Here is an 18,834-nt window from a genome sequence, read left to right as displayed (position 1 = left end):
AACTGCAAATGTTCAACCAGATTTACAAGATGAAACCAAAAGTGGTTGATTTCAAACTTAAGTATCAGATTTCACTAATTCAATAACTGGCGACAGCCTCAATTGATTTTGGCACATCTTACACGTTAAAAAAAAAACAAAAAACAACGTGTGGCTGGCAGTTAGCAATTAAGTAAATAATAACCCACGGAAGAATAGTGGGAAAGGAAAAAACAGATCAAGCTCCTCTTGCATAAGTATTATTAAGCAATTGTTTAATGGAGTCATCACTTTTGGCAGAATGGAGCATAGATTACACAAGGTCCTTGGCACCAACTAATTTAGCATTGGCTAAACACCAAATTTTTACTTAAACTGAAAACATCTTAGATGACGTAAAAACTGACTACAAACTTCACCCACTTCTCAAGCTTTCTACTTGTCGACGATGACCCAACAGGTACCCATTTAACAAACAGTGTCTCATTATCGTAGTGGATAGTCTTACCTCAAATCACGTGTCCTCTGCTCAACCAGCTCTGGAAATAATATCCGACTTCTGTGTGAAACCCGCTGGGCATTTTCAAGAACATGGTTTTGATAACTCAGAAGTCCTAAGCTAACATGCGCAAAATTCGGTATTTTCACATCGTGTCTCCACTGGCAGCTTTACAGAAATTGTCCTACTTTCATTTGAAACTGAAACTTGAAACATTTGACTTTTAGTATTTGTTGACCACTTGCGTCACGTTAGACTCATAAATTCCAGAAATGTGGGCCTCTTGCCCCCCCTCTTAGCCTCAGATGCACGTGACTGAGAGTGTTTGGTCTCGTGCTTGTTGTGCCAAAAAGCGATCGCCTGCCAAAACCTGATTTCCGGTATTTGACAAAACTGATTGCTCGTATTTAAACTGCTATAAATAACTTGTTGGTCTATAATATGTCAAACATATGTCAAGTGTATCCCTCATGAATGACATCAACTCAGCTTGAGCTGTAAACAACATTCCTGTAACAAGGTAGAAGCCAATCAGTTTTTGGCAGTGACTTTTATTTATCCTTTATTTATCCAGTTAAAAAAATGTCGTTGACATTAAAAATGTATTTTTTAAGAGTAATCTGGACAACAGGACAGCAGAAATTGCAATAAATATAACAATAGTTCTGTAAACATATTCTAAGTGAACAAAAAGGACCAGATTGGTTATGGTAAGTACAATAACACAGAGTTATAAAGATACTTGAAAACCAGGTAATTTAATTTTTTTATATATAACCCCTTTGTAAACCCTTTTCACCGAAGTCTATTTACCAACATACGTAAAGATATTACACATAAAAAATACACGGAAACATTGGAAATCAGTTTTAGGCAGCGATCACTAGGCCGCTAAACTGCTGACACCGAATTTGGTAAAAAGATGGAAGAAAATGCTTTCAGGTTCTTTTTATACATGAGTAACATAAGTAAAAAGTTAGCATAAAAACGGAAGCACAATTTTATATACAATTCCATAGTTATTGGTGCCTAAATGGTGAAATCTACATCTGCGCAATGGTGCAACTGAGGTGTAGAAAAATAACACAGAACAAGTGACATCACAGTACATGATTTAATAAAAAGATCACAGCTGTGTGTTTGGAATAACCATGCAGATTGAACAAAGTGAACTCTAATTTGTGAGTTCACCAAGGTCATTCTTTAAATTTCCTCCCAAAAAAACTTTACTTTTTCCCCCATAACTTTATATAGTAGTTTATCTACTGAACATGTATTGATGAAAATGCTTGGGGTGCTTCATCAATCTCTGGAGGAGCTATATGGATCTTCATAGTCAATGCAGAAAACTCAGTAGACCAGATCATGATGTGACAGAAATGTCAGGACTTATTATAAACTCTATGCAGCAAGTGCTTAATACGTCATTCAAAAAGAATTATTCCTCATTATGTAATTTATCAATACAGATATAATCTTTTTTTATTATTAAGCTCACATATAACATATATTTGGTATCATTTAGGAAGTAAGTGATGGACTATAATGATTAAAATGTGAGCTCATTGTTTGTGAGTGTTTATAGAGATTTTATAAATATTGAAAGAGGAGATTCACAAATATTTTTGTCAGGAATAACTGTGTGGGAACTTTTTCTTGGTGACTTCACTCATGGTACAGCATTCTTTCCATCAACACTAACTGTCGGTGAATTTATACTGCAGCATTTAAAAGAACAGTTAAGAGAACAGTTAAGAGTCACGTAACAATAAACATCTTAAACAGCAACACGTATTCCCAAGGCATGATGGGAGATAACTAGCCGCTCCCAACACACCACAATATGTACCAGGATTAATACAGTATGACTACTGCACTTACAAACTTACAGTCTGGTCCCACCTCACGTGGGTTATATTTGCATCTGGCAATAAATATTTGTATGTTCAGGTTCCAGACTGGGTTTTTTTTTCTGTTCTTGGATGTCCGTGAGGTCACTGACTGCTAATACACTTAGCATGATCATGTCAAACATATAGCATTCTGGTTGTGATCATAGAAGTGCCAACCACTTCTGTTTGAGATTCAGCCAGTCAGGGGCTAGCCAAGGCTAAAAGCCAAGGCTATGGAGCTGGTAACACATTCTGAACATATCACATCTACGTGGAACATTTTTAAGGGCTCAAATGGTCTAGATAGCTCATTTTTTGTGGTTATGATTCATTCCATGGGCACCTTCATGAAAATCCAGAACAACCACCGTTATACCCAAAATATTGCTTATTTGAGACCAGAGCAGGTAGTTTGTACTGCCGGTGCCGGTATGTGAACTACTCCTTCATAAAAAAGTAAGAATATAATTATTTGTTGGGCTTTTTAATAGATTTAGGTGGCAATGTAATTAATTTTTATCCATTTTCTTAACCACTTATGTGATTTAGGATCCCAGTACGGTAGGAGCTTATCTCATTTGTGATAGCTTGAGAGGTGGAATACACCTTGGGCAAGCTGCCAGTCCACCACAGGGCTATCACATAGAAACAGCCATTCACACCTATGTCCAGATTAACATCACCAATTACCTGACATGCAAACATGCAAACTCAACACAGAAAGGTCCCAGGCTCTGGCTGGCTGATTCAGCCCCTGGACTTTCTTGCTTTAGTTGACAGTGTACCACCATGCAGCCTGCTTGTTTATACCTGAATGTTAATGCCGATACAGAGGCTGTTCCTAATTTTATCCACCCCGTTCTACACCACTTCTTTCACAAGTTTTTTGGAGAATTTTCACAGATTTTAGTTTGAGCTCTGTGCAAGAGAGCTTGAAAGCAAGCTGCCTGTCTCAGTGATTTAGGAGATTTGGGTTTGTGTTTGAAGCTGCTCTTCTGGAAGGATCAAGGCAGGGATTGGTTTGACATAAAACGCACAGCTGAGTCAGGAACCCTTTTAAACACACAGTGAGCTAAACAACTCTACTGCATACACACACAGCACAAAATAAACTACACTTGTGCTGTTGCTGAGTCAAACACTATTAAGATATTAGCAGGGCCATGTTTTGTAGAAAAAAGGCAAACTTGCATTTTTAATGTTGCAGCTGCAGTGCAAGTATCCAAGAAAAACTGAATATTTAACCTTGAAAATAATCTTGTTTGACTGTATTTTTGTATGTACTGTATGTATTTTGTCTGTCATACTGTGTCGAATCTGACCTCCCGCGCTATAGTCTTTCTATCACAGACAAAGCCATTTTCCATTTTTCAAAAATATTTTATTTGATATTGATCCAGGTACAAGGAAATAAAAGAACATGGATTTATCTTACAGGACGTGGGAATGAAGCTGTAAAAGTTTATTTTCTTGATCCACTCTCTTCTTGGACATGCAAGTGAATACAGAAGGTGGTTTACAGGGGAAAAAAAGGAGAATGTACTGTAGAAATGGCATTGGATCAGGGTGTCGACCTCACCCTTTACTGTACAGAAAGACTTCACCCAACACCTTTCTCTTTTTGTCATTTTTAATCCTCTTTTATAGCAAAAAAGGCAACACACAGATAGGCTACAAAGAACCAACAATATTGAGAAAATGAACAAAGGAGAGGAAAAGCACTTTTATCCTTTGTCCTCCTGACAAGCAAATTGTGAGCATTTTTACTCCTTGTGTTGAAAGGATTGTAAGTTTCTTCAGTTTTGACATGAGAAGAGCAGTGCAGTGAACATGCAAGATGAAGAGTGACGACTACTGACCCGGCACTTCACCATGCTGTGAGCACAGTGTGCCTTTCATCTCAATATGGCCTCGCTGCTCGGCTCTGACACCAAACTTTACAAGGAACAAAAAAAAAAACACATTTTATATCTCACAAATCTTTATGCATATTTCACAATATACTTTTATTATCATTTTAATAAATACAAAACGACACTGTGATTTAAAAGAAAACAATGAGTATTAAAGAGACACTAAAACGCATTAGACAATCTTAATTTGGTATGTTCTTTTACTGACATCTTAAGGTGGATGAACCAGCACATTATACTCAAAGTCCACAGCAGAAAAGAAAAGAGGGGACGACAGAATCAGACATGAGAGGGATAAACTGTCAATGGAAATGGAATGGCATAATCAAGTGGAGATGCGTATGGATATATACACATATATACACATACATAAACACCACCAGAATGTAAAATAACCTGAGATACTCTTTGCACCTCATTTCCAGAACACTGGCCACTGGGTGGATGGTAAAAAAAACAAAATGACATGGCATGACGACAACAGTACAACAGCATCTGATGGCCTTTAGTTTCCCACCCCCCCTTTATCAACATTAGCAGTACAAAAAAAGACAAAACAAACAGTCATTAAACCACAAAAATCCTGAACATTAATATTGAAAACATTGTTTTAAGCAGCGTTTTGGAGTCCATAAAAGGCATACAAAGAAACAAGCTTCTCATTAAAAAAAGGACAACCAAAAAAGAAAAAAAAGTCATTGAAAAAGACAACAATTGAGAATCAGAGGCTGAGAAGTTGAAAGCGGCAAAACATAAGTGTGTGTGTGTTGTGGCAGTCGGGCAGACAGAAAGTGTTCTGCTCCACACTCGGGTTGCACACATGGAGGCAGTGAGACCTACTAGTTAATATACAAGGCCTTTCTCCATTTTCGCTCCACTCACAGCTACGTTGTAAAACATACGCACTCATTTTTATCCCTTAACATCACTGACACAAGACTGTGCTGATCTTAGCATACTGGAGGCCAACCGCCGCTTCTGTAGATTTCATTAATGAACAGCACCCAGCTGAACCCAGCAGGTCGGTGTGTTGTTTTCCTGGATCATACTGTACCCAGTGACAACATCACAAACATCAAAGAGTAAGTGCTGTAAAAATCAAACAATTAAAAAAATATTAGTAACCAAAAGACAATAAAATGAAACAAACAAACAAAAACACAAAAGATGTAAACAATTGCTGTTGTTCCACTCATGATTTAGGAGTAACATTACAACTAATAACAATAAATGCTCCTTTGTTTGTGTTTCCTACCTATTAAGGCCATAGAAGAATCACAAATCTGCCTTTGTAAGTGCTCCGACCGGACTGCAGCATGCGGATAGATTTCAGCGACTCCTCCCTTTTAACCGTTTTATTCTAAGTGTGCTGTTTTACTGAATTATTTAGGTAGTAAAACCTAATAGAAATGAAAAAAAGAAAAAGAATTTGAAATGCTCGGAAACCCTTGTACTAGAATGGAGCCAATGCTTGGAGTTGCCCCCAAACATCGAAAACTAGATATTTCTATTATTTTAGGGGTTAAATAACCAACTACAGCAATACAGAATCCTTTCTGTACTTCTTTTGGCCTCGTATCTGTCCTTCAGACCCTCAGGAACCTTGTGTGTCTGCCACCCAATTTGTCTCAACTGTGGAAATGGGTGCCTTATTTGTTGCTGTCTGTGAGCAAAGCATTACTCTTTAATATCTCTCTGTACATTAGCATATATTTTTCTTCTCTCTACTTTACAGTACAGAAACTCCTCTTCACATATTCTTCCGGTTCTTCATGTCAGCAGGAGCTATGTTTTTTTGTGCTTATCACCAAAAATTGCAGTGCAAAAACAATAATTAATAATAACAATAATAATGATAATAATTAATGGTAGCTATCAACAAACAATGGATTATAAAACAATTATTTTATGGCACAACAGCCACTCATTTCACATATAATACAAATAACCAGATAAAACCCAACTGTTCCTGTATATGGAAATAAAAAGCTCAAACAGAATCAGGCTTGCATAGCAATGCAACAACAAGTTAAAGAATATATTTACAGGAAACAAAATCCCCTTTTCCTCAAGGGCAGTTACCAGAAAATTTGTTCTCTTATAGATGTTTTGATTTTTTTCTTTTTTAACTTGCCTTTTTCTAACAAAAAGAAAATTGGAGTAAGGTAGGAGGTGGAAAATATTTTCTTGAGGACAAAAAACATAGTAAGATGTACAGTATGTCTGTGTCTATACATCGCATTTACAGTTCTGTGACACTGTTTTTCTCCGTAGTTCTCATTGCTGCACTGCTTCCCTCTGAGAACACACAGGTAAGGACAAAGTTCACTACCCCGGCAAAGAGGGTGTCACTCTTCCAAAGAGAGAACAGGTTCTCTCCAGTTTAAACTGCAGGCAGATCACTCTGTGAGAAGAGGAATAAAAGAAAACATTAGGATTGGGAAAAAAAGAGAAAAAAATTGTTTTCTTTAAGTAAAGAACCTAATAAACATGTTGGGAGGCATTTTTGCCAGGAATTCAAAGGAAACAGCTGGACTGACTCTTTCCCAAGTTAAAACAATAACTGCCAGTATAATAAAATCTAAGTTGAATCCATCCACTTACACAAACACTGACAAGCTTTTGCAGGAAATATATACTGAAACAGCCAGACACACTTAACACAGGAAGTGTGCACAAGTAGGGTGGATAAACTGTTGTTTGGCAAGATGCAGTTATAGTAATTTTATGGTAAGCATTGCTGCACTACAAAACTTGCCCTTTTTTACTGCAGTATATGTGCCGTGCCATATACCATAAAACACTGCTGTCAAACATCAAAGTACTAAATTACTCACATAACTCTCCTGAGTACTGTCCTTGTCCATTGGTCCCCAGAAATTCAGCATGCTCTGTGGCGGTCCACTGCTGTGGTTGTCGTGGACCCTCAGTCTTGCGTGGCCCTGTTGAGCCCTTGGAGGAGCCTGTGCCAGAACTGTGGCCACCAGGGGAAGGGAACGATGGTTTACTATATGGCAAACACCCCTCTTCTAAAAACACACACATAGGAACCGAGAGGCATACTTTAAGTTTGAACTTTTATTATTGCAGTGTTACACATCTTGCATCTGATGCATGGAGACAAAGAACACTTTGCAACCACCACCCCACACTCTTGACATCTGCAGAGTGGCCGTGCCAACGAGCAATGCCAGGGCGTGCCATGGAGAGGACTCTCAGCTTCGCACATGGCCTTGCAGCCACCACCCTTACGATGAGGGTAAATACAATAACAGGGGGACTACTGGCTGCTGTGGCACCTCCTGCTGCAGGGCAACATAACATTGACCCTCAGTAGTCTCCATCATTGCGTGAAATCTCATCAAACTGCTCCCCACTGCTCTGCTAATGACTGTAATATAGCCTTCCCTGACCTCACTGGAGCCTACTGCAAATCAGTCAGTGCACTGAAACATGAGGGAATTCACCTACAGTGTTTTTCGTAAAAATGCTGATTGTGACACCTGTCTTTGTCTCACAGCCTCAGATTAACTGTCTGAGAAACTCCTGGCACAAAGAGTCCAAGGAGCGCAGCATGAAGAGCTCTAACGGTCACAAACAAACAGGCGTGTGCACACATAAGATTAATGAACACACACACAGATGGAGTGTAGAGAGCTGCTGTTTGTGTGAGAAGAGAAAGCTAAAGCGATTAGAGTGCATTTCAGTTGCTGGGGCCTCCTGCCTTACTTGGAGTGGAGCAGGCTGGTACTGGCAACAGTTACAGGGGCATTACGGTGGCTGAGGGAGGGCTGAGGGGGGGCATTCTGGAAACCAGAGCAAGTGGCAGACAGTGCAATCTGTTCATGGGAGCCCAGTCTCAAAGCAGCATGACTAACTTCAACACAATCACTTAGAGAAAAATCCCCAACCGCAAAGGCACAGCAGCAGCTAAACTCCTGTGTTATTGTTGTTTTCTGGCCATAATGAAAGGAATTATCTTTGTATTAAAATAAATAGTTCAGTCATTAACAAGAAATATTCCACTTCCCTTTTGACTTCACTTGCTTTGAAAATAATGTTATTTTTCTTGCTAATGAATGGTTTTATGTGAGTATAATTATTTTATAGATTTTGTTTTAGGTTGCAAAGTGCATTTTTTAACAAATAAAAAGGATGAATTGTTTATGTGAGCAAAATGTAATGTGCTTTCCTGAACAACAGCAGCAAGACAAACATTTCCAATTGGTTATTACATTAATTCATAAAAAAAACTTTAAGTCCTAACAACCACATGGAAAGCCTCACCTGACTTTCAGCCTAATGCTTTTGCAATTGTTGTAACCCATTAGCGCACACATTGTTGCATACTATGCTTTAAAGTGAAATTTTATCTCTGTGTTAGCCTTAATGCATTAATGCCAGTTCCCGTTTTATGGCTAAATATTTTCATCTGCACCTGTTTTGTGGCCCCTGCGGCCATCATCAGCTCGGTCTGCAGAGCCCAGCCTGTCTTGAACCTGGCGATGATGTTCCAAAGAAGTGCGCGTCTGTCTGTCAATAGAGCTCTTCATGTCTTCTGGCCCACACAGGGATCCTGAAATAGGCGGGCGCTCTAAGGAAGAAGCCTTCCTATCTGTTGGGGGCGCCATGCTGTTTATACTGCGGCCCCCCTGGATACGGCCCTGCCCCTGACAGGGAGGAGGCTCAGGTGGAGGAGGTAGGTCTGTGCCAAGAGAAAACCACACTAAATCAACTGAATACATGAGTTATGTATATATTACCATAACCCCTTTTTTTAAATTTTCAAAATGTGTTTTTGGTTGCTTCCTCCCTCACCGTCTGCACCAGCATCTCTCCGATGGGGTGTTGTGCCCTGACTTCTGGGTTTGCGAGTTGGCCTAGTGGCCCTCTGGTGGCCCAAGCTGTGTGTGCCGACTGTGCTGCCATCTGTTGAAAATGGACTGCTGGGCCGAGGCCTATGGGACAAGCCTTTACCTGCAGGAGGGATAAAGGACCACAGGCCAGATGGTTAGTAAAGATATTACGGAGCCAACAGTGAAGTCAAAACAGTCATCAGGAAAAGGAAAAGTTATCAATCAAGATCCAGCAAGCCTAATAGGGGAAAAAGGTAAATGTTTTCATTAGAAGGGAGAGCATTTGGTTGAAGTCCTTAAAAGGTTTTAAGCATAGCATATCACCCAGATATTACACAATGCACCAAAGAAAGCAGAGGCAGATCAGAGCTAAGTCACATTTAAGGATCAGGAGATACCCGCAATGTAGCCATATAGAGCAGGTACCATGCACAACCTGGGCACAGCATCCAAAAGCAACAGAAAAGAAAATAACAAGGCAGCATTATGGGGAAAACATCAGCCAATGGATGACAGGAGGAACAATTAGAACAGAGATGAAAAGATAATTTGTCAGTGGCAGACGGTCCAGCCCAGCAATGGATATCTGGTCCCACACACCAACCTCTCTTGCTGAGGCTAGTGCCCTCAAGGCGATAGCCTGCCTTGTCTGCAGCAGCCACCAGGGCCTGGGCAAAACTGCAGTGGGTAAAAATCGAGCCATCAGATGAACTGCCCAGACTGGACCTATGGCTGGAGAAATTACGGTCATCTTCTGAGGCCGAGCCCCACCCATTCACCATGGACCCTGTAGAACACCATAGGTTTCAGCATAGATGTTTGTGTGTGTTTATGTGAGTATGTGTGTAAATGGATAGTTATTTATCTGAAACACTCACGCTGAAATCCCAAGCTCATACAGATTCAACAGCTATAGCCTCTATGGATATATGAGCTCACATTCTGAACATCTGTGCTTTGATTAGACATTTAGATGAATAAACTTATTGAGTGGTCTTAAAAAAAAGAAGCAATATGAATATTGTACACTTAAATGAATTAAATTTGCTGTGGGGCATTTCTGTTCTTGCAGGTGAGCGCTTTGTATAGTCATTCTGTTCTGGCATGCCCTCTTTCATCTATTATAAACACACACATTGCATACACACACACAAAAGTGCACATTTACACACACCAGAATATACACAGTGGAACAGCAGGACTGTCATCAACTTATTTTGCACGTCTTTTGATAAAGAACAATGAGCGCACCTGTGCAGAGCAGAGTTAGCTACACGACTGCCTCAGGTGACATCTCACAAAACATCGTATTGAATCAAACACCTGGAGGTATGCGCACAGTTTTTTTTTTTAGTCCCATTTAAAAATGCACAACCATCGCTGTCTAAAAATGTGCAGTAGTTTTAAGAAAACTACAGGTTTTAACTTCTATGTGCACAGCACTTTAATGATTTAAAATTCTATGAGCATTAATCAATATACTGCTCAATAAGCTACAACAACACAAGCAAGTATTTTTACAGGATCAAAGGGGCACAAATAAATAAAATGTGTATATATTGTCAGGCTTTTGGATTATATGCTACTATATTTCTTTATGCCTTCATTTTTCTTCCTTCGCATAAAAAGCTAGGCCAGCACTTTAAATATAAAAGCATCACTCTGCCAATAAAAATATGCCATTTTGGCAAGCAAAAACACAGAGAACAGTCGGCTAATGTGACAGCTTTCAGTGGGACTGGTTTGGCAGTCTTTGCTAAAGTGGCATAAACCCAAGCACTCAGCTCACACACACTATCCTTCCCTCACACAGAGCGATGTGATTGGACAAACTGGTGTAACACAGAATTGGGGAGATGTGAGGCTAAAGGTTGTTTAGAGAACGGTGGGGACAAAAGTTAGCAGCAGGATTCATTAAAAGGTCAGGATAATACAAAGGGTAGCAGATTCTTGGCCCAGGACTGCTGCATATTGCAGGCTGTGATTCAAATGAACACAACTAACACATGAGTGTGCTCTCTCAGATGGCACTTCCCTTTGCAACACAATAGAGCACATTAACAATTGGACATAAAACTTGTTAATATCACTGTGGTTTATTTTACCAGACACACTGGGAAATCCCCTTCAAAGGCTTCTCCAACTTCCCCATCTGTGAGTCTCTTTGTCTGTAACCAGATGTCTCAAAGAGACTGTAACTTAGTCACTGGTTGTGACTTTATGGAATTGCACTTTCAACAGAAGAGATTGCAACATCTTTTCACTCCTATTGCAGGGAAATTCTCTCAGATTAATGGAAACTTCTATAAAATATAGGCTTGCATAAGGTAGAGTACCCCCTTACACATCCCATTTTCACAGAGCAAACTGAAATTGAAGGCAACTAGTTTGAGCCCTCCATCTTTCCTGGCCATTTTCTTTGAAATTCTTTTCTAAGAGTTTTTCACTAAGAAAGAAAGACAGCAATTCCACTGGGTCCAATCCTCCCACAAAGAATAGAGCAGATAATGAAGTATAGGCAGTGCCAGCCAAAGCACTGAAGCTTCCAAGTCCTTTCGGCTCAGCGAAGGAACACTGCCTCAGCAAATCACATCACAGAATGACTTTTCAGTTGCTCTAACTGCCACTTTCTACTGCAGAACCTCTGGAGCACTTCTATTCTCAGAAACAGCAATCCAATCAAACTGTGATCATTCTAACATAATTTGATAAAAATTCAATCTAGTTTTCTTTTTGCCCTAGAAATATAACTTTTTTTTGGCTCCAGACCAAGGTTTGCTCTACATATCTGCCATTTTATCACATCTTGAACAAGAGCAATGGGCCAAACTGTGTTCTCGAAAAAACGCTGGCCGACACCCTCCATGTTCCATGCACTGATAGAGCAAGACCAGTAAACGCTAGGCGGATGGAGGGCAGTAAAACCCAGGCTGCCTCCCTCCTGCCACTAAAACTGATTTACACTGACGGGAACCCTAATCTGCATGTCGTTAAGTAGGAAAATCATTCCCCCTGATGAGCAGGCGTCTACCTGCCACCAGGAGATCTGACCCCACACCTCGCAAACCTGGCAAGACTTTATGGGTGAGTAATCGCCCAGAACAGCCAAGCTTTCGAGTCATTGTACGCATAACAGCTTCACTGCCACCACATCTTAGCTGTGCATGACCTATATAGAGCCAAGTAATACCTACGTGTTCACCTCAACTCTGTAGCTTGTGCAAGCAATCGCTCTGCAATACCACCACAACAGGAGGAGTTACATTTATCAGCTAAAAATAAGTTGCCTTAACTCAGAGCATGGAATAACGCATTGGAAAACCTGTGCAGACAGTCCGCTGGTGAAAAATGCCCCTGAGGAGAGTGCAGGTTCTTTTCTTCTTTTTTTTTCTGGAACATCACTGAAAGGTTAGATTTACTGGCCTTTGGTGTAACATTATGAAAACAGACCTATTTCCATATTATTAAAACAATGACAAATCCATCAAGCGACGCTTGACAGCAATCTCACTCCTGCCCCTCCCCTGTTTGTGTAGCCTTAAAACGGTGGCTACAATAAATCTCAGCAGCGTCTCCCCTTTTCCCTCTCTTCCTCCTGCTCACCCCGGAGCTGGGGCTGTGTCTGTGTTGTCAAACGATGGGGTGAGAGGCAGACTTGGAGAGAGATAAAAAGAAATAGTGCTGTCTTCAGAGTAATACAGTGGAGGAGAGATGCAGCAGATTAGGGCCCCGTTGCCGCTTTATATTCCTCTAAATACATCAGCAGCAGCATGTGTCAGTGCTACCAAAACCACTGTTCCATCATCCCCTGGAAAACCACTCTTTAATGTTTCTACTGACAGGGTAGGCCAATATACAGCACTGTTTGTCTTCTTATTTTTGAGCTTTCTCTCTCAGATAGCCCAGCTCCTTCGATTTTTTGCTCTCTTCCTTATTCTTACCACCCATAAATGTCTCAATATAGCCTTTATTTTTCAGTGTTTACACACATAACCTGATGGATACACAGTATCACAGGTCAACACTAAACTAGAATTTTCTACCAAACCTATTCCCCATATGTCACTTTTATCATAAAAGTCCATTTTTGCACTTTTACCCCTTTACATTGCAGATGGATAGTCAGGCCTGGTCAGTATGATAGCAGCAATCCAGAACCCAGCTCCTCCACTGCAATGTCATGCCCTTCATATGTCCCCTCAACAGACGGCTGTAAAAGTTTTCAGTGAGTTGTAAAAATGGAAATGGTGCCTCTAGTCTGGAATGGAATATGCCGCACGTGAAATTTATTTCAAATCTCCTCGGGAAGATACGGTTGGCTCTGGCTCCGGAGCTGTGTGCAAGTTAAATCACAGTCACTCTCCCCTACCCTCTCCCTCCTCTTAATTTCCCTCTCACTATCCTGTTTAAAATTCATGGACTTTCTTATCTGTTTTCTTTTTTGAAAATGATAATTGTAATTCCCCAGAGCCTGCCAAAGGTGCTTAAAAAACTTGATTGAGGGCCAAAAATTAACACACCAAAGTCATGAAGAACGCGTTATGAACAACAATCCATTTGCCGTTAAACAAGATGTAACAACGATGGGAGTTGAATGCATTTTACCTGCTTATGGACATTTGAATAAAAAGAAACAAATCCCATTTACTTATGCATTAAAATAAATTATACTGCGGTTAACAACATTAGGTTAAAGCCCCGCCGGCTCCAGATACAAATCCAACAGCCTTACCTGTTAAAGAGCTGTCCAGGTTGTCCATGCTAGACCCTGGTGTGTGCTCAATTCCGCGGGGATGCCTGGCTCCATAGCCTTCATCCTCCTCCTCATCTTCCTCCTCCTCCTCCTCATCATCAGGCAGGTCAGTCTCCAGGTCGGAAACCATTGTGCTCGACACGTAGCCCACTGGAGGAGCTGGAGCCTGGGGAGGAAGAGAGCCTCCCTGCATGTGCCTGGTAAAAAAAAATTTTAATAAATAAATACTCCATATAATCTGATATTGGGGAATGTGGAGCGGTGATGACTATCGAACGTATAACATGTGGTTGCATGTGGAAATGTAGAGCTAATTACAGAGACCTGTATTATGTGGGCCGCTGAATAAATATGGACAATTTCACTAATTCCACAGTGCAGCTTGTATGCTAACACAATGACCTACTAATTGCTGCTGTGGATGGTATAAAGGAATGCTCTCCAGGCCTGTCGACACATGGCTGTCACCTCAGTGGCAGCCTGCTCTGCTGACAGTCACGTTTGTTAGAGGAGTGCAAAGTCTTTGACGCGGTTTGCAGTGGGAATTGGTTGTAATTACTGGCCCTCTGGTGTTGTCAGAGATGCTCTCTAACCAACAGAGTCATTACCGGGTAACATGACATCTCCTTCCTGACAAGGCTTCCCAGCTCTCCCACTACCACCCACTTCACTATTATGAATGAATGCCAGTCTCTCATTCTCTGCGCGTTGCTGACAGAATGAAGCATGGTCTTCATCTGACTTGCATGAGCACAACAATGGAATGCACCGTACAAGTGTAGGGGGAGTAAACAACCATGGGTACGAAATTGTGTCTCTTAGAGTGAGCAAAATACAGTAGTCGCCTAAGTGGTAGCATGGGCCCATTAAAATGGAATGATTAATGGGTTTATCTCCGCTGCACACACAGTTGACATGAGGAATACTGCAGGAACAGAATAAATCCTGGAAGCAATAAACAGGAACACAATGTACAGTAAGCACTGTAAAATAAAAACAATGCATGTACGACTACAACAGTATATCTGTCTAGATAAATAGATTGATAGGACTGCAGTATCTAATTTAAATATTTACAATGCTTTTTAATGCTGCTGTGTTTACCATGTTTGTTTTGCCATGTCCAGTTGGTACGCTCTGGTCAGCTCATCCAAATGGGCCTGGAGCATGGGCTGCATCTCATCTCGGGGAGAGGGGGTCAGGGTGGCTGTGGACTGCTGTCCAAAGGACACAGCAGCGGGGGATGAGGCGACCCCCCGGATAGGCGGGGTGGGAACCCTTTCTTCCTCTTCCTCCAGCTCATCTTCCATGCCCTGGTGGAGATATGTCTGCACAGGCATGGGCGGTCCCCAACCATCGCTCTCATACCTGAGGGAAAATGCATGTTTACCACACAAATGTAGTTAAGGTTACATATAGCCTGAGCAAGAGCTATAAGCTGTTATTTTTGTTACTGATTAATATCGACTTATTTTTACTATTTAGTATTTTCCCAATTATCAACCAATGAGTTTATCTGAAAATACCAGAAGCATTTGATGGACTTAAAAAATAAGGAGCTTGGAGGTTTAATCACCACAACCGAAAATGATAATCTACTAATTTAATTTAGCACAGCTTGCTGATTTTAAAGCTATGCATGTTTTATATAATATCAAACTGGAAAGTATGGACAGACATAGTAATGGCATTACTGTAGATGTGTGATATTGTCAGTGTCTGCAAGTAAAAGACGATTGAGAAAAGTAGATAGCATAAAAAAATATATGTCAAAAGAAACTGATATGTGCTAACACAGTTTTGTGACCTTCTCCAACTTTCATTGGACAGCAATTTGTTATACAACAGTCCTGATTAGAATTACAGTTGGTGTCAAGCTTCAATTCCTCATAGCTGTGCTTATACATGCTGAAATAATACTAGCCATAAAGAAGGTGTTCATTATAGAAATTTGTCAGGGCACACTCCATAGGACATAACTGTTTTAATCTGCTGCCATTAAGAGCAGCCTCAGATTTACAGTGCATGAGACTCTTCATTTGCCAGATAGCCTATTAAAGCAGATGACTCTCCCAGATTGGAAATGGGAGTAAGAGGACATGGTGCCAACTGGACCAAAGAGAGACACTCTCACAATCACTTACACAAGTTACTGTTAGTTCACACTTAAAGTACAGTGTTGATTTACTGCATTTACCACACAAAATCCATTTCCATCCATGTTTACCAGGTAAACTATCACATTCACCCCCACAGCTAATGTAGAATCCCCAATTAACCTAACAACTATCTCTTTGGACCGTGGCTGGAAGCTTGATTCAAGAGGAAACTAACGCAAAAACAAGGCAACAGGCAACCTCTACAAAGAAAGGCTGTGAGGCAACAGTGCAAACCACTGCACCATTACATTAAATGAAAATTAAACAAAAAATATCAGATGTCTGGTACGGCATTAATCATTTATAAGAATCCAGCTTTTTATATCAACTTCAGCCTCAGTGTGTGTGGATAACATAAATATATCTTTATAAAACAGGACTATTAGGAGGGGTTTTTTCCCCACTATGGAATTCATCAGCGAGATTAAGCCAAAGCTACCCGTATGTCTACAAACTCACAAAGACAGACATGTTTTATTTTCATTTATTTTATAGATAGAAAAACGGGTCAGCAGATAGTTTGATTGGCACCCATCTGTATGTGGGTTTTTGTGTAAGAGCCCTGTGCAAAAGAGCACGTGTGCTGCCTGTAGAGACTATACACGCATTGATTCTTTGCTTCTCGTCAGATTTGCAGTACTAAGTCAATAAACTCAGTGAGGTACAGTCAGATGACATTAATGCAGAATGCAACCAGATTTAGTGTGTTGCTTATACAAGAAGTTGTTGGACATCATCTATATCGTTTTGCTTTCTGTGATCATTTCTTTTGTACTGCCATTTTTATTTTGTGTGTAGCTAGCTGCCCACAAAACACACAAAATATTACTTGGAACAGGTTTATTTTTCTCCCTCTTGCGCTTCCACATGAGCTCATGCTTCTTCTCTTCAATATCAGAATTGCCAGTTACAAAGCTTCTGTGTATGGCTTCTTAGCCTCCTAAATTTTTCCTAAAAGCCTTAACTTGGCTACAACAGATTTTCAATGACAGTGGACACAATATTTTTAAACAAATTCTTGACAGCATGACTTGTATTTGAGCTGACTTTCAAAAAATAATTTAAACGTTGTAATGTCTTAATTGTCTGGGTATAGACAGGATTAGTAGACTAAAATAGAATGACGTATTACATTTGGTTGCTCCAAAAAACAGGAGGCCCAGTGTGAAATGGGAGGTGATCCAGAAAACAACATAATTGGGTCAAATGGGCTGTAAAAGTTAATGAAAAATAATGACAAATACAAAAAAGGAGAGCAGTTTGAAAGATTTTGTATCTGATCGTTTGGTTAAAATAAAACTTGTGTCGCGCTTCATTTTCTACTGAAAACTGAGCTGTAAAGTGTGTATGTTGTTTCTATGCATTTAAATGGTTTTTCATTATCCATTCAAGATGGAATAATTTGTGTGTATTTTTTTATATTAGCAGACATACCCTCCCCCGTCGTGGTGATCATTGGGATAATGGTCCATCTCAGTACCAGGGAGAGGGTGAACAGGAGGAGGGGGCAGGGGAACGTTGGCCCAATTGGACCCATTGGCTTTAGTAGGTTTAGAGCCAGCCTTTGTTTTCTTCTTCTTTCCTCCCTTTCCACCTAGAAAAGATGAGACACAGTATGAAACTGTATGAAAACGACACTGTATACAATAACCAATTAAAAACGAATAAACAACTGGGAGAGCATTTGCCATCTGACAAATGTCTATTATAAATAAACTCAAATTATTCTAAACACACTACTTGGTTTACAAATCCATTTGGACTGTTTCAACACAGCCTTGCAAAGTCGTACACATTTTCAAACACAAGATTTCAATGCGCTCCTGCCTATCAGCGCTTCCATAGAAAACCTCAAGGTTGCCTGATGAAAAGCATGCTTTCATTGATTGATTGGCTGAAAAGCCTCAAATCTCCATAGAAACAGAAGAGAACTGCAGTAAACGAGGCTGAGGCAGACCTTTGTGCTCCACCCATCCCTCAGCGTCCCCTTTCACACCGGGCATTGGGTTCCACAATGAAATATCTCACTTCACAGCATCATCATAATGAATGGCTTGTGTAGTGTCGATGTGTCCCTAATGGAATTCACTGAGAGTCTATTACTACTTTCATTTCTTTTATTACACCGGAGAGCCGCTAACCCCATCTATTTCCACTCATATCCCTCCAACACCAGATTCTACCTGGTCCCATCCATCTTTATAAATCTGCCAGCCAGTTCAATACCAAGTTTTATATGATTTGGTCACTTTGGAAGAAACCTTTATTTGTTTATTTTTTTTTCTTTAAAAGATATTTGACTTCAAATCTTAAAAACAAAACCACCAAAAATATATCCTGGAAAAAGATTTCCTGTTTTTTTTATGGCTATTTGAATATTTTTTTTAATCTAGTTTCTATAATAATTTTTTATTTATATGTAATGTATCTTATATCTACCACTTCATTAGGGGCAATTCAACAGCTCTGCCACGAATCCTACTTTTTCAGGTTTTGCAGACACCTTTTAAGAAACATGATAATTCCACGTGTATGATATTGAGATTATAGCAGATACTAAACTGCATTATACTGTGGTTAAAGGTCTTCTGCACATTTACCCCATCATGCATATTAAATTTGCTTCATGGCCAAAACATCTTAAGATCCATGAAATGAAATTATGCTTCATGATGTTCTGTACTGTATTTTGACTTTCAGTGCTACAGTAAAAGTGGACACTGTTTTTAAATAAATGAAAATAAAAATATACTTAATAGTCACAGTAAATATGTTTTTTATAA

The 18,834-nt window shown here is 40.0% G+C and overlaps 1 protein-coding gene across 7 annotated transcripts in view; it reads right to left on the bottom strand.

Annotated features, from left to right (window-relative positions):
- Positions 1 to 4,465: 4,465 nt before the first annotated feature.
- Positions 4,466 to 18,834, bottom strand: part of robo2 (roundabout, axon guidance receptor, homolog 2) — a 152,473-nt gene continuing 138,104 nt past the window's right edge. For 5 of the 7 annotated variants that reach the window (XM_082502982.1, XM_082502983.1, XM_082502986.1 and 2 more), the window contains 8 exons: positions 17,486 to 17,645; positions 14,997 to 15,260; positions 13,872 to 14,089; positions 9,744 to 9,926; positions 9,102 to 9,260; positions 8,722 to 8,988; positions 7,121 to 7,312; positions 4,466 to 6,687 (listed from right to left, as the gene is read on the bottom strand). In XM_082502982.1, the coding sequence (XP_082359108.1) occupies positions 6,686 to 6,687; positions 7,121 to 7,312; positions 8,722 to 8,988; positions 9,102 to 9,260; positions 9,744 to 9,926; positions 13,872 to 14,089; positions 14,997 to 15,260; positions 17,486 to 17,645 (1,445 nt within the window). In that variant the 3' untranslated portion in view covers positions 4,466 to 6,685. The remainder of the gene's footprint in view (positions 6,688 to 7,120; positions 7,313 to 8,721; positions 8,989 to 9,101; positions 9,261 to 9,743; positions 9,927 to 13,871; positions 14,090 to 14,996; positions 15,261 to 17,485; positions 17,646 to 18,834) is intronic. The other 2 variants (XM_082502985.1, XM_082502987.1) reach the window with 2 other exon arrangements.

The sequence above is a fragment of the Aulonocara stuartgranti genome (genome assembly GCF_965226115.1).
Source record: "Aulonocara stuartgranti genome assembly, chromosome: 14".
NCBI classification, from domain to species: Eukaryota; Metazoa; Chordata; class Actinopteri; order Cichliformes; family Cichlidae; genus Aulonocara; species Aulonocara stuartgranti.
Note: the sequence above shows the minus strand (reverse complement) of the source record. Positions and strands in the feature narration are given on the sequence as shown.